Source organism: Balaenoptera borealis, assembly GCF_965194805.1.
Source record: "Balaenoptera borealis genome assembly, chromosome: 2".
NCBI classification, from domain to species: Eukaryota; Metazoa; Chordata; class Mammalia; order Artiodactyla; family Balaenopteridae; genus Balaenoptera; species Balaenoptera borealis.
Window position 1 is genome coordinate 168,420,555 of NC_138867.1, and position 16,781 is coordinate 168,437,335.

At 49.2% G+C, this 16,781-nt stretch overlaps 1 protein-coding gene across 3 annotated transcripts in view; it reads left to right on the plus strand.

The window, feature by feature from the left end:
• Positions 1-16,781, plus strand: part of WNT3A (Wnt family member 3A) — a 48,251-nt gene that overhangs the window by 12,725 nt on the left and 18,745 nt on the right. For all 3 annotated transcript variants that reach the window (XM_082379504.1, XM_082379505.1, XM_082379506.1), the window contains exon 2: positions 6,055-6,296. In XM_082379504.1, the coding sequence (XP_082235630.1) occupies positions 6,055-6,296 (242 nt within the window). The remainder of the gene's footprint in view (positions 1-6,054; positions 6,297-16,781) is intronic.

Consider the following 16,781-nt stretch of genomic DNA (forward strand, 5'->3'; position numbering starts at 1 on the left):
GCCCAGAGTCCTAGTGGATGCTGCTCTCCACCATCCTGTGCAGCCCCCAGCCCCAGGCCAGTGTACCCTCCACTTCCTTCCGGAAGCGCATGGGAGGAAGGAGTTACAAATCTTGGTTTTCCAAGTATTAATTGACTGGGGGCAACTACCTTCTTCTCAGATTAGAAATTTGAATCCTGGGGGTGGTAAGGAGATAACATATGTCCAGTTTGTAATTTTTTCCAGCTTTATGGAGATATAATTGACATATAACATTGTGTAAGGTTAAGGTGTACAACGTAATTATTTGATGTATTTACATGTAATAGTGATGTATATATTGCAAAATGATTACCACAATAAGGTTAGTGAACACAATTTGGATCTTTAATATGAACTTTTTATGAACCAATTTATCCTTCAAGGCCCAGCAAGATTCAGTGACCTGAGTTGGGCCCCCTTGACCCTTCCCTGCCCACTTTCTCTCACACACTGGGCCCTCCTGTGTCTGACAGGACCCCCCAACTTTCTGCCCTCCTTGGGCAGGGTCTGCATCACCCAGATCCTCTTGGTTGCCCAGCTCTGGAACAGAGGAAACTTTCTGGAAATAATTCAAGGAACTAAAGGGGCCATCAGGTCCAGAGGGGCTGGGAGAGGGATCCAGTCAGGCTTGGTGGAGGCCAGAACAGCTGGAGTGGCATCTGGGCTGGGAGCCGGCTGCCTGTACTCTGGCCTTGCTCACGGAGGTGGTCATATGGGGCCTGACTGGGAGGAGGTCCGAGAGGAGACAGGAGTAGGGGAGCTGACTCAGCACCCCAACCTTGGAATGAGCCTGGGGAGAAGCTGTGAACTTGGGAGTCCCACTCTGCTTTCCCTGGAGCTGCGGCGTGGCGGCGTGAAGGGAGGTGGGGAGGGGCCAAGGTGGGGGCAGGCTCTATGCTTTCTGTGGGAGGTGGTGGGGTTCTGGGGATGGGCAACTCAACCCCCACTCAGAATGGGTCCTGGCCTCTGGCATCTGGCAGGGGGACCGGCACCTTGGGACTGGTGAGGACCGAGAGAGACTGAGTCTTCTTTCTCTTTCTGTCTGAATTAAGTGACCCCTTCTTTTTCCACTTGTTCTGAGTCTCCGAGTACATTCAGCCAGTAAAAAGAAATCAGCTGAGTGGATTTGCCTTCTGACGGACCCTCTTCGTCCCTTCTCCAGTTCGAGCCAGGCTGCCGGCAACAGAAGGGAAGAAGGAGAGAACCCCATGAACCTCAGGAGTCAGCCTCCTTCAGAAAGCCTCCATGACCAGAGCCCTGAAGGTCAAACCTTACCCTAATGTTCCATCAGGAAATGTTCAAACATCCAGAAAAGATGCAGGACATTGACAGAGAACATCTATGTACCCACAACTCACATTTTACTTGACCCAGTGTATTCCATACCTAACCATCCCTCTATCCACCCACCTATTCATCTCATGTTTTACGTGCCCTCAATCCACTCTTCCCCTGAACATTTTGGCTGGTTCATCGTTAACTAGAGTTCAACATTCGTTTACAAATCACATCCCATGTGGAGCATCAAAATGTGGCACAGATAGATGTGAAGTACCCTGGCTCACGGAGTGGAAGAGCCGCAGCCTGTCAGGGCAGCCTCGCCTGGAGTGACAGCTTATCCCTGCTTACAAATGGAAACCCCGAGTCCCAGGCAAACTGGGACAGTTGGTCCCAGCCCCACCTCACCTGCCAGCCTCTGAGGCACCTCTGCTGGGGCTCCTGTGTGCTCCAGAGAACATAGATTGAAAACCACTAGCCTGGCCCCCACAGTCACGTCTCTGGCCTGGCACTCTGTCGAGGCCTCCAGGACTGGCCACAGCAGCCCTTTCTTGGCCTGAGGCAGAAGGAGCCTGGTGAGTGACCAACCAGGCTAGCCAGAGATGGGCTCTGAGCTATGGGAGGTGCCATAGAAGCTGCTGGAGGATCCTGAGCCAGAGTCCTGATTCTTCCCCAATCCAGCTCCTGCCCTGTGTTCTACCTGCTGTCTTCACAAGGCTACTCAGTTCCCATGACCCTTCCCCGTGAGCCCGTCCACTCTTTACAGAAGATGTCATCCCAAACTCTTGTGCTGCCACTTCCAGGTTACATCCTGTTAATGCCAAGTGGAGTGGGGGAATAATGCTGGGCAAAGGTGGGAGGCAGGGACATTCAGGGTCACTATGAGGGGTACCACATGGTGGAAACAGATAGCCGACCTCAGCCAAGGGCAGTCGGAGGCCAGCCACATGTGCCGATATAGGCAGAGTGGTCACTGGGTCCGGGATGGGATGTCTCAGTGGGTGGAGGGGTGTAGAAACTGGCTGGAGTAAGTTGGGTAGGAAGTGGAGGTGATGATATTCTGAAGGGGGACTGGGGCCCAGGGAGTTCTGCCCTCTGATTTACAGGTGGGAGGTTCTCCACGAAAGCGTGGGCTGAGAGTGGCAGCGGGCACGCAGGTTAGACACGGCCTACCTTCCCCGCTGCCCACCGCCAACCCGTCCTGGACATCTGACCTCAGCCTGGAGTGGGCAGAGCTGGCCCATCTTCTCCACCCTGAAATCCTCACCCTGCCCACTGGGTGCCTTCAAGAGCAGACTGCTGACCTTGACCTGCATGCCACCTCTCAGTCCAAGGGCCAGCTTCCCTCCCATCCTCCCATCCTCCCATCCGTGCATTCAGCCTGTGCTGGTCCATCAGGAAGCTAAGCACCTTGGCCAGCCCAGGGGTCCCGGAGAAGCGGCAGAGCAGCCCCTGTGGTCTCCACTCAGAGCCATCTGTGCAGGACAGGGTGCAGGAGAGCAAGGCTCAGATCACAAAATACTTGCTAGAGAGGAAAGACCTCACAGCCGGGTGAAAGCAGAGGGCTGGCCTTTCTGAAAACCCTGGGGTCCCAGACTGTGGGGTGGGTGTGAGAGAGAGCTGGGGAGAGTCAGGCCTGGCCGGGCACCCACCACCCAATAGGCTCTGCAGGTAGCGAAGGAACAAGCAAGGGAATGAGCCAGCCCCACAGTTGAATGCCACTCGGGAATACAGACTCAGGCAGCGGCATGGGGACGTCCGTGATATCTGGCACGAGGTCATGGCTGGTTTTTGGCTCATCAAGTCATGAGGATGGACAGGATGGGGAGTGTACCCAGGGGGGGGGGTCAGATATTGGAGCATGGATGTGGGAGGGACCCAGGAGGCCAGGAGTCCGGTCTGGAGGCTTCGGGCCTTCCCCAGGAATGGGGACTCTAGGGCTGGCCACCCATTAAAAGAAGGCTCAGCTCCACTTGAACACCTGACTGCAAGGTGTCATGGACAGTCCCTGGGGAAAGACAGGTTTTAATTCTTGAGAGATGCACTTGATCAGGAAGGGAGAGCAAGCAGAGGACGAGGGCTGCATGGTTGCCCAGAAATGGTGGGCAGGAGGGCACGGGATGAGAGGACACCATACATGGAAACCCTGTGTTCAGGACTTCAAGGAGAAGTTGCCCTCTCCCCAACCAGCTAACTGAATACAGAACTACCTAAATGCTGCCGGGGCGAGGCGTAGAGGGTGGCCTTCACACAGAAGGGCAGGGGGGCTGTGGGGGATACCAGGGACTCCGTGTGGCCGTGGAGATGCATGGGACGAAGCTCCACATCAGCTGAGAGGTGGGTGGAGACAGGAAGTGTGTGGGGAGGCTGGTGTGACGGGAGCAGGGAGCTCACAGGGTGTGAGAGGAGCGAGCTGGACAGATCCAGATTCTAACAGGACTGCGCAGTGAGGAAATGTTCTCTCTGGGTCATCCAATGAGGCATCTGCAGGTCCTGAAGGGCGTGGGTTTTGTGCCTTAAGGCAAGGCAGCCTCTGAAGATTTTGAAGACGAAGAGGGAAAGATGTTAGGATATGATGTGTATTTCCAGAGGGAAGGTTTGTTTCTCTGAGAGACAGTGATCCTGTGTCCTATCATTCTCACCACAGCGGAATGGAACTGGGTTAGACTCTAGTAGGACTTACTGAAAGTCAGCATCATAATGCAGGTGTGTGGCTTGCTGAGGGACACAGAAACCTTTGTCCCACCTTCTCAGGGGTGCTTAGCCCTCCCAGGGGAGAGGAGATGCCAAACAGAGGAACCTCTGGGGGGACCAGCTGAAATGTTTATAAAGCTGCCATTGCCTTGTTTTCCCCACCAAACAAAGGAAGGGGAAACAGACATTTCCACCTGGATCCCACCAGAGAAAGCTACCAGATAAGCAGGGACCATCCTGCCAGGCAGAGGGGCCACTCGGGGCCTGGGACACACCACCCCAGACAACCCAGAGGGAGGAGGAGACACGACTCCCTGAGGAGGAGGAGAGAGCGCAGAGGCCAAAGACCTGGGTGAGCATGGAGAGCATCTGCACCTCTCTGTGCCAAGAAAGTCCACAGATCTCTGGGGACTAGGTAAGAAGGCACAGAAGGCTGTTTCCCTGGAACCACCCCACTCCCAGTCGTCCTCCTAGATCCGTGGGGCCTCCCATGCTTTGGTCTTCTCCTACCACCCTAAGGGTCTTCACAGCCCCTTCCGAGAGCTGAAGAGCCTTTGTGATATCAGCGGTTGATGGGGGGCAGGCTCCCACAGCCGGCCCTGAAGAGTAGCACTGGCCGCACAGTCATTCATATGGAGTATCCACCCAGGGGTGAAGGAAGCACTGAGACGCAGAGGAATCAAGCAGAGCTCTGCCAGCAAGAGCCCATCACCCCACTACAAAGACAGATGCATCCACAAGTGACAGGACTGTGGGTCATCCGTCGGGATGGGCAAATATAACAACATGTCACCATGGGATTGGAGAAGCTCTTTCCCCTCTGCCCCAAAAAGGACCTGGTGGTTCTTCCTCTTAAATCAAGGTGTAATCACATATAGTAAAATGACCACATTTCAATCCGTTTTGACACATAAACACATGTGTAACCAACACCTCCATCAAACACAGAGCGCTTCCTTCACCCTAGACCAGTATGGTCCAGTAGAACTTTCCACAGTGACTGAAATATCTAACCATCCAATGTGGTAGCCACAGGCCATGTGTAGCTGGTGTGACCGAGAAACCAAATTTTTCTCTCATTTATTGTCATTTTGCTTAATTTAAATTACATAGGCACGTGTGGTGAGTGGGAACAATTTTGCAAAGCACAGCCTGAGAAACATTCTCTCATGCTGCCTTCAGGTCAGGCCAGTCCTCCCTATGAATGAGGAAACTACCCTGATTTCTGTCCCCACCCGCAGTGTTGCCTGGCCTTGGTCTCCATCAGGGGAATCGTGGTCACCCACACTGTGTCAGGCCTCTCTTCAGCACCCTGCCAGGGAGATCCCTGCCCTCTGCATCAGTAGTCCACTCCTCTCTGTTTCCAAGGAGAATTCCACTGCAAGAGTAAACACTGTCTGTTCATCCACGCTTCTATGGATGCATACTTGGGTGGTTTCCAAGTTTTTCTCTGATGATCACAGCCCTGTGAATATTCTTGAGCACATCTTATTGTGGACATATGCTTTTATATCTGTTGGGTAAATAGACAAAAGCCAGCTGGCATGGTCGGTATGAGTTCAGCGGTGATTTTCACCCGTATGATTTAGCCACTGCTGTACCCCATCTCACCGCTGCTCCAGAAGTGGTCCTCCTCCCTCCTACCACAGACCCAGCAGCTCCTCCTCTGGGCAGCCCCTGTGCTGACCCAGCATCACGCTGTATCCTCGAGTTCTGTCCTCTGCGTTCCTGAACAGTTTCAGGGTGCTACTGTCTCCACCCCCACAGAGCGGGGGACACCTGCAGTTGTGTCAGGCCTCCACCACTTCCTTGATTTACTTTCTGTCAATCCATGCGCACATCACGATGTTTTGTGCTAAGTCTCAGGTACAGGATAGGGACAGGCTTCCTGCATGGTAGAAGCACATCTTGCCCTGGAATGCACAAGTGTTTGGAAGGAAAGGGCCTGTGTGCATCCTCCAAAGAAGGTTCGCACTAAGGCGGGCCTGGCTCTTGCTCCTCTTTCATGGGCCAGCAGTTCACCCCCACTACTAACCAGGCCCCCTTGTCCTCCTCCCCCAGGTCCCTGGCTGTCGGGCCCCAGTACTCATCCCTGGGGACACAGCCCATCCTCTGCGCCAGCATCCCAGGCCTGGTACCCAAGCAGCTGCGTTTCTGCCGGAACTACGTGGAGATCATGCCCAGTGTGGCAGAGGGCATCAAGATCAGCATCCAGGAGTGCCAACACCAGTTCCGTGGCCGCCGGTGGAATTGCACCACTGTCAACAACAGCCTGGCCATCTTTGGCCCTGTGCTGGACAAAGGTACGTGTGGCACCCGTCATGTCTTTTCAGGCAGAGGTGGCAGCCCAGGGATGTGCGTGCAGCAGGGTCCAAGCCAGCTTCCCCCTCAGTGAGGGTGGGCACAAGCCACTACATTCCTCTCTGCCTTCGTGTCTCACCTATGCTCAAGTGTGGGAACAGCACTTCCAGCAGGGGGGCAGTGTTGCACAGACCTCATTACCGTAAGCATCTCCCATGCGGGTCCTTTCCAATGCTCACCCACTCTGGAGCGTGCTCCTGACACTGGGAAGAACGTAAGATCACGCAGAGATTCCTCCTGCTTCCCCTTTCCCAAAAGCAATTATGTAGTTCCACGGGGACAAGATTAACCATTGCAGATTTCCTGCAGGAGCCAGGACTTCAGGCAGGTCTTAGAGAGAAATATAAAAAGAAACAAAAAAACACAGAAAGGGAGAGGGTTGGAGATCACAGAGGCACACAGCAGAAGTTATCCAGGGTCATGGAGCCAGAGGGTTATTTTGGGAAGGAGAGGAAGATCAAGAGCACTGGGTGTTGGTTAACTTATGGTGAAGAGCAAACTTTCACAAAACCTAGTAGTTTAAACAATAATAATCATGTGTTATATGTCCCAGCATCTGCAGATGTAGGCAGATGCAGTAGGCAGGGCTGGTCTCTGCACCTCAGCGGGTCCTCGTTTCTCTTACATATCTGGTGGCCAATGCTGCGGTCAGCAGGAACACCCACAGGTAGCCTCTTCACGTGACCTGGGTTCCCTTAAATATAGTGGACGGGCCCTCCAGCAAGTGGGGAGAGAGGGAGGGAGAGAGAAAAAGAGAGAGAAAGAGGGAGAAGGGCTTCTTTCACTGAGCAAAATGTTTTCAAGATTCGTCCACCTGTAGCATGTTTCAGCACTTTATTCCTTTTTATGGCTGAATTATATTCTATTGCATGGATGGATCACCTTCTGTTTATCCATTCATCTGTTGGTGGACATTTGAGTTGTTTTCAACCTTTTTTGGCTATTGTGAATAATGCTGATATGAGCATTTTTTACAAGTATCTGTTTGAATACCTGTTTTCAATTCTTCTGGGTATACTCCTAGAAGTGGAATTGCTCCATAGTAATTCTGTGTTTTGAGGAATTACCAAACTGTTTTCCACAGCAGCTGCACCATTTTGTATCCCCACCAGCAGCACATGAGGGTTCCAGTTTCTCCACATCTTTGCCAATGTTTGTTATTCTCTGTCTTTTTTTCCCCTTTAGCCCTTCCAGTGGAAGCAAAGTGATGTCTCATTGTAATTTTTATTTGCACATCCCTGATGGCTAATGATGTTGAGCATCTTTTCATGGGCTTGTTGGACATCTGAATGTCTTCTTTGGAGAAATGTCTATGCAAGTCCTTTGCCCAGTTTTTAATTTTAATTGGGTTGTTTGTCTTTTTGTTGTCTAGTTGTCAGAGTTCTTTATATATTCTAGACACTAGACACTTATCAGAAATACAATTTGCAAATATTTTCTCCCTTGTGTAGATTGTCTTTTCACTTTTGTGACAGTGTCCTTTGATGCACAGAAGTTATAAATTTTGGTGAGATTCAATTTACCTATTTAGATGTCATATCAAAGTAAGCATTACCTAATTTAAGGTTACTAAGATTTACACCTGTGTTTTCTTCTAAGAGTTTTACAGTTTTACTTCTTACATTTAGGTCTTTGATCTGTTTTTAGTTATTTTTTGTATATGGTGAGAGGTACGGGTCCAGCTTCATTCTTTTGCAAGTGGGAAACCAGTTATTTCAGCACCATCTGTTCCAAAGACTAGTCTTTCCCCCATTGAATGGTCCTAGCACTCTTGTCAAAAATCAGTTGTTCATAGATGTCTGGGTTTATTTCTGGACTTTCAATTCCATTCCATTTGTCTATATGCCTGTCATTCTGCCAATATCACACTATTATGTTTTCTGTAGTTTTGTAGTATGTTTTAGAGTTGGGAAGTATAAGTCCTCCAACTTAAGTTTTGTTTTACAAGATTGTTTTGGCTTTTTTGGGATCCCTTGTAATTCCATATGAATTTTAGGATGGTTTTTCCATTTCTGAAAAAAAGGCTGTTGGAATTTGTTTTTTAACATCTTTATTGGAGTATAATTGCTTTACAATGGTGTGTTAGTTTCTGCTTTATAACAAAGTGAATCAGCTATATATATACATATATCCCCATATCTCTTCCCTCTTGCATCTCCCTCCCTCCCACCCTCCCTATCCCACCCCTCTAGCTGGTCACAAAGCACTGAGCTGATCTCCCTGTGCTATGCGGCTGCTTCCCACTAGCTATCGGTTTTACATTTGGTAGTGTATATATGTCCATGCCACTCTCCACTTTTTTATGGAGATTGCATTGAATCTTTGAGAAGTATTGCCATCTTAACAGTATTAAGTCCTCTAATCCATGAACATGGGATGCCTTCCACTTATTTAGGTCTTCCTTAATTTTTCAGCAGTATTTTGTAGTTTTTAGTGAACAAGTCTTGTACATCTTTGGTTAATGCATTCCTAAGCATTTTTATTCTTTTTGATGCTATTATAAATGAAATATTGTTTTATTAATTTCCTTTTCAGATTGTTCACTGATTATGTATAGAAGTACAATTGATTTTTGTGTTTTGATCCTGTATTCTGCAAATTTGCTTAATTTTTTCATTAGCTCTAAGAGTTTTGTGTGGGTTCTTTAGGATTTTCTATATATGAGATCATGTCATCTGTGAATAGAAACATTTTTGCTTCTTCCTTTCCAATTTGGAATCCTTTTATTTCTTTTTCTTGCCTAATTGCTCTGGCTAGCACTTTCAGTACTATGTTGAATAGGAGTGGTGAGAGTGGGCACCCTTGTCTTCTTCCTGATCTTAGGGGGAAAGCTTTCAGTCTCTCACCATTGAGTATATGATGTTAGCTGTGGGATTTTCATAACTGCCCTTTATCAGGTTGAGGACATTCCCTTCTATTCCTAATCTGTTGAGTGTTTGTATCATGAAAAGGGTGTTAGATTACATCAAATGCTTTTTCTGAATCAATTAAGATGATCACGTTGTTTCACCTTCATTCTATTAATGTGGCATATTATTATTGGTTGATTTTCATACATTGAACTACCCTTGCATTCTTGGGATAAACCCCTCTTGGTCATGGTATATAATCCTTCTAACATGCTGGAGGATTTAGTTTGCAAGTATTTTTTTGAGGACTTCTGCATCAATATTCATAAGGAATATTAGCCCATAGTTTCCTTTCTTGTAGTGCATTTGTCTGGTTTTGGTATCAGGATAATGCTGACCTCATAGAATGAGGTAGGAAGTGTCCCCTCCTTTTCCATTTTTTTGTAAGAGTTTGAGAATGATTGGCGTTCACTCCTCTTTAAATGTTTGGTACAATTCACCAGTGAAATTCTTCTTTGCTGGGAGATTTCTAGTTCTAATTCAATCTCTTTACTTGTTATAGGTCTGTTCAGATTTTCTATTTCTTCTTGAGTCAGTTTTGGTAGTTTGTGTGTTTCTAGGAATTTCTCCATTTCATCTAGGTTAGTCCTTCATTTTTGAAAGATAGTTTTGCCAGATGTAGAATTCTTGGTTGACAGTGTTTTTCTTTCATCACTTTAAATATATCATCCCACTGCCTTCTGGCCTCATTGGTCTCTGATGAGAAATTGACTGTTAGTCTTATTGAGGATCCTTTTTACATGATGAATAACTTCTTTCTTGTTGCTTTCAAGATTCTCTCTTTGTCTCTACCATTTGATAGTTTGATTAAAATGTCTCAGTGTGAAGTTCTCTATGTTTATCCAACTTGAAGTTTGTTGAGCTTCTTGGGAGTATCTTGAGTCTTTGAGGTTTTTTAAAATCAAATTTGGAACTTTTGGCCATTATTTCTTTAAATATATTCTTTCTGCTCCTTTCTGTCTATTGTCTTCTTCTGGGACTCCCACAATGTGCTTGTTGCTACATTTGATGGTGTCCCACAGGTCTGTTCATTTTTCTTCATTCTTTTTTCTTCCTTATCCTCAGACTGTATAATTTCAGTTAAACTATCTTCAAGTTCACTGATTCTTTCTTCTGCCTGCTCAACTCTGTTGAAAACTTCAAGTGAACATTTCATTTCAGTTATTGTACTTTTCAGCTCCAAAAATTTTATTTGGATGCTGTTTATAATTTCTGTCTCTTTATTGATAGTCTCTCTTTGTTGAGACATTTTTCTCCTGGTTTCCTTTATCTCTTTGAGAACATTTAGGACAGTTGATTTAGAGTCATTGTCTAGTATATTCAGTATTTGTGCTTCCTCAGGGATAGTTTCTGTTAATTTAATTTTCTTTTTCCTATGGATGGGCCATACTTTCTTGTTTCTTTGCATGCCTAGTAATTTTTTGTTGAAATGTGTAGTTTTTGAATATTATAATATGGTAACTCAGGAAATTAGATTCTTCTTCCTCTTCAGGGTCTGTTGTTGTTGTTACTATGGGTTGTTGTTGCTTGTTTGTTTAGTGCCTTTTCTAAACTATTTTTAATTACTGTATTCTATGTCATGTGTGGTTCTCTGAAGTCTGTTTCTTTAGCTTAGAGTCAGCTAGTGGTTTGGCAGAGATTTCCTTAATATCCTGGGATAACAACAACAACAAGAAAAAGGCCCCTACTCTGCCATTTTGCTGATGCCACTTTGTATCATCTTTTGAGACCTAGCCTCAAAGGCTGAGCAGTGCCACATTCTGTTGGTCAAGGCAGTTACAAAGGCCCACCCAGATTTTAGTGTAGGGGACACAGACCCCACCCTTGATAGCATGTCAAGGTCACCTTGGGAAATGAGCATTAAGGATGGGACATTCATTGGTGTGGCCACCTATGGAACTGCCATCCAATCTAGGATGGGCCAACAGAGATTCGATGCCTGAGGTGGGTCCCCAGGGGCCACAGCTGAACATGCTGTCAGTAGCAAGAGTAGGCCACAGAAGACATAAGAAGAGAGAATGCCAAAGGAAGGCTACTAGGACAGAGGTAGGGTGGGTCACATCAGCAAAGATCTGCTGGGGGCCCTGTAGTCCCAAGGGGCATTGGTGACAGGATGGCCAAGGCCATGTACCACCTCTTCCACACACCTGCTTTCCCATCTTGTAAAGGACAGCCCCATCCTTCTGTTACTTGGGGTCACCCATTATTCCTCTCCATTGCAAGTCCCATCAGCAGTACCTTCAGAATCATTCCTGAATCCAACCATTTACCACCAAGCCCAACCACCCTGACACCCTGCATGATCAAAGTGGCTCCTATACAACTGCTCGGTCCCATTCCCAATGTCCCTGAGGCCAAAAGAGCTGTGTCAACCACACCCCTCCTTCACTTGGGCCTTCCAGGGCTCCCAGCTCTCTCAAATCCTCTGGCCCTGCTGCTTCTTTTCCCTCCTCTTCTTCATCCTCCCTGTGCCCCTCTCCAGCCCCCCTGGCCTCTTGGCTGCCTCTCAAACACTGAGTACAGTTCTATCTCCACCTTTGTTTTTGCAGATCCCTCTGCCATTGCTCTTTTCTCTGCCTTGTGTGTGATTCCCTGCCCATTTCCCTCAGTCTCCTTCTAAATGCCACCTTGTCTCCTGTGTCATGTAGCATCCCCCATGCTGGCCCTCTCTATCCCCGTCACCCAGCATCACATCTTGCTCCCCGTTGTCCTCAGTCCTTTACCATCACATCCATCAACCACCCCATGAGTACTGTGAGGCCCACCCCAGCTGCCCTGTCTGTCTTGCCAGCACGTGGCCTGTACGCATGAGAGGAACAAATGGCCTTGCTCAGACTTGGCAGCCAGAATGCAGAGAAAGGAAGAACAAAAGATGTCTGGGAGGAAGACACACCAGGCCCCGAGACTGCTGGCGTACTGTGGGCAGAGGTCCTGAGAGTGCAACTGAGCATTGCATTAAGGGAAGGTGGGGCCTGGTGGTGTTTGTTCAAGGGGTCGGGGCTCTCTGACATCAGGCAGTCATGGTCATGCCCCTCAAGGTTGGCCTGTATTCTCTAAGGGCAGGAAGGGGCAGGGGAGAGTCACGCCGTGTGACCTTGACCAGCAAGTCAGCTCACTTCCTGGAGCATTAGCATCCCCATCTATAAAATGGGAGAATAATTGCCACTCAGCCAACTTCACAGAGCTACTGGCTGGGGTAATTACACATCAGTTCCTGCGGGGACGGCCACTGACATGTGTGGGAGAAGTTAGGGCCACAGGGTGATATGACACATTGAGTGTGGGGGCATGTGTGTGTGAGTGTGTGCAAGTGTGTGTGTGCATGCATGTACATGTGCATGATTGTGTGTGGGGGGTCATGTGTGGGTTGTGTGTGCATGTGTGTATGAGTGTGTACCTGTGTGTTTGAACACGTATGTGTTCACATTTGTGCATGTGCATATTTGTGTGTAGTACGCATGTGCATTTATGTACGTGTGTGTGTGGTGTGTAGTGTGTGTGTGGTGCAGGGTCCCATGCTGTGCCATGGTCAGGGAGGTATGCTCATCAATTTCACCATGCCCGGGAGGGCCCAGACAGGATCATGGTGCCATCTGGGTTCCTGGCTCCAGAGCCTGATGGGGGTGTCTAGGGTTCCCACTCTCTTACGTAAGAAGAAATGTCAGGGATTTCGGGAAGAAGGCAGAAGCCTGTACACCTGGAAAGGCTGTCATCCTGGTGGTGGAGGAAGGCTGTGTCAGGTGGGCTCAGGCCCCACCTGGAAACCAGAGAAGGAAATATGGATTTATTTCTGGGCTCTCTTCTACCCCATTGGTTCACATGTCTGTCCTATGCCCAGGCCACACTGTCTTGATTCCTGTGGTCCTGCAGTAAGTTTGAAAACAGGGAAGTGTGAGTCCTCCAACTATGTTCTGCTTTTCCAAGCTTGTTTCAGCTTTTCGGGGCTCCTTATAGGGATTTTAGGATCAGCTCATCGATTTCTGCAAAAAAAAACCAAAACTTGGTTTTTTAGAGATTGCATTGAATCTGCAGATCACTTAGAGGAACATTGCCATCTTAACAATTTTAAGTCTTCTGATTCATAAACATGGAATGTCTTTCCATTTATTTAGGTCTTTAATGTCTTTCAATGACATTTTGCAGTTTTCAGCATACAAATCTTCTATTTCTTTTGTTAGATTTACTCCTAAGCATTTTTTTCTTTTTGATGCTATTATAAGTGGAATTGTTTTCTTAATCTCATTTTTGCATTGTTCATTGCTGGTGTATAGCAACATGGTTGATTTTCAAATATTGATCTCATACTCTATAACCTTGCTGAAGGTTTATCAATTCTAATAGATGTTTCATGCATTCCTTAGAATTTTCATGTCATTTGCTAATAGAGACAGTTTTCTCCCGTCTGGACACTCTTTATTTATTTATTTTTTTCTTGCTCAGTTGCCCTGGCTGGAGCCTCCAGGAAATGGTGAATAGCAGTGAGCAGAGCAGGTGCCCCTGATTTCCTCCTGATCTTAGAGGAACAGCTTTCGGGGCCCATTCTGTTCTTAAAATTTAAAGATCTAGGCATGAGGATCATCCTTCAGAAAAATAAACAGATAAAAGGGGAGAGTTTTGATATAATGTCTCTTGATTCTTTGAATTTTTTCTGAGTTACCTGTGCCAAAAATCTCACAGTGATATATTATCAACAAGTTTTTAAAATTTGTCAGCTCATGATTCAATTGGGTCCTCTTTCATTCTGAAACAAGAAATTGGAAACACCTGATTTACACAGAGCTTGGTCTTTATAGATGGCACCAGGGCTGGACATGTGCCAGGAAAACTGGGAGCCTCTTCATGGGTCAAGTTGGAGATGGGTGGTCCTAGAAGGGGAGGCGGGAGAAGAAGTAGCAATGCCAGTGAGGTTGCCTTGGAATCACCCATGCCGACCTACAGGCCCTGGCCTGTTTCTGCACACCCCTAGGGATATGTGAACCTGCCTTGGAGACCCCTGGGGCACAGCATCACCCTCACAGGCCCACAGGCTTCGTCCCTTTTCTGCACGTTCAGACATAGGATCCTGTCATGCTCAGCTCCAAACCCGCAATCTTCCAGCTATGGTCAAACACACAAGCACCTTAGTCAGGACAGCTGTGGAGGCCCTGAGGCCTGCCTCTTGACCCCTGCCCACACTCCCTTCTGTGTTACCCACATCGGGGTGCCACAGCAGCCATGCTCTCTCCCAGGAGACTTTTCCAACATCGCCATTGTAGATGGACCTTCCCTGCCAGTCCAGAGCTGCCTGCACCTGCCCCTCACTGGACCCCACAGTCTGAAATGGGGTCAGTCTTTGTGACCGCCATTTTTGCAATCCTCATCCTCTCCAGATCCTTCTTATCTTTAGCTTTCAGCCCACAGGAACTACCTGGGGGACAGCTCCTGGCCTCCAGAGCAGCTCCTAGTTTCCTGCCTCCAACCTCAACATCACTCTCCCGGGACAAAGGCTGAGCCCTGCAGGGTGATCTCAGGTCTGGTGTGGGGCCCCCTGCCATGCGCAGCAGGTTCACACAGCAGGCACATAGGGCAGTACCAAGGTTTGCTCTGGCACAGAATGGTTGCTTTATAAGGATGCGCTAAGTGAGTGACTGAAGGCTGAGCACATATGCCTGAGGGTGCCCACGTGGGCAGGTTTCCCTGGGGAGGGGGTCGTCTGAGCTGGATCCTAAAGGGTTTTCTCTCTTTCTTTAAAACATGTATACAGTGCTTTTGGAGCCGTGTGTTAAGTGTTTTACACACAGCAGTAAACTGAATCCTAGCACCCATCTCATGAGCAGCACTATGGTTACAAGTTAAAGAAACTGAGGCACAAAGAAGGGGCTGGGCCAGGACTCCTAAGAATGTGCCAGCCTGTGGTGGGGGCAGGGGTGTCTGTAGGGGCTCTCCAGGTGAGAACAGGCCCTGCAGGTGCCCAGGGCCTGCCCCACGGAACAGACAAGTCACTAGCTTCTGGGCTGGGGGCCCAGGGAGTTCCCCCTCTTCCTCTGCACTCCCTCGCTTCCTTGAAAGCCTCTCGGGGGGAACCAAGACCACAGCAGGCCTCTGGGACCCTCGTGTGGCCTTGGTGTCCCAGTCCCTCTCCGCCCGTATCCACCCTTCCCATGTCCACTCTCCCCTCTTGTCCTCTCTCTCCCGTGTATGTTCTCCCCTTCGTGTCCACTCCCGCATGTCCATGCTCCTTCCTCTGCCCTTTGCTCCCTCTGGTCCCCCCTCCCCTGACCTGATCTTTGTCCCTCCCTCCCTCCTCCATTTTCAGCTGGATGAAAGTCATCTCAGCTCCCATACGCCCTCACCACTTGGTCTAATGGGAAAGAGGAAGCCCTCTCTCCCCCATCGCTTGCCACGGGGCTGAGAAATGGCCGGATTCATTGTGGCGCAGAGCTGAATGGCCCAGGAGGAAGGAGCCTTCCAGGTGCCCCAGAGAGAGGCCAGCTCTGGGAGGCCATTGTGGAGGCCCCCGCCTGGCCACCGGGCCACACTCACAGTAATCAATCTGATTGGATTAGGGTCAGGGCGACCCTAATCGTGTCAGAGGTCACTCAGGCTTTGTGGCAAGGTCTGTGGGGTGCTTGACCACCCCTGCTGAGGCGGCCTAGTTGAACAAAGCTTAACACTGTCAGCTGAGCAGAGGGCCCCAGCCCCGTGTGGAGGTGTGCGAGTGTGTGCGTGTGGGGTGAGGATAAGAGGGAAAGAGAGTGTGCTCATACCTCCTGCTTCCAGCTCACACACACACACTCACACACACACACAAACCACCATCTGCCTGGCCTGGGGCTGGGGGCTGGGTGGGCCAGGTGGACCCCTGAGAAGCTGCCACCGAGGAACGTAGGGTTGAGTGACAGAGGTGAACCCGGGCTCGGAAGAAGTACCCTCCACCCTCACTTTCCACAGCAGCAGAACCATGTAACCTGCATTAGGCAGAAAGTATTTGAAGAATTTTGAGTGCATGAAGGCTGGCACACGATTGCGGCTTATCTGTCCCTCCAGGCAGGCCCCTGGACACCTGGAGCGCCTGCTTTCCCTGAGAGCTGGCCGACACCCACTCTTGACCCCCAGTGAGGTGAAGGGGTGGGGAGGCCAAAAGGCAGGGAAGGCAGGTCCCAGACCTCAGTGCCTTAGCAGACACTCCTGGAGGAAGCCCAGCCAGGGCCATGCCCCTAGGGAAGCACAGTGGGTGCAGCCGGTCCAAGGTCCAGGCCAGTGGGTTTGTGGGTGGCACATGACTTTGGCGGGGACCTGGGTCTCAGCTGGGTGGGGCATTTGCAACTTAGAGAAATGGAAGGGGCCATAAAGAGGTGAGTCATCCACAGTGGGCAGCAGGACCCTTGATGCCTCTCCCACTGGTGTCCCAGCACGTCAGCGTGAACAGGTGGGGCATGGTCCCCAGCTTCATCATCAGTGACCTCTAGAAACCGGGCCTCAGCCTGTGTCCATCCACTAGTTTAGTGCCCTCAGTATAGTGCCCTTGGCAGTGGCTTT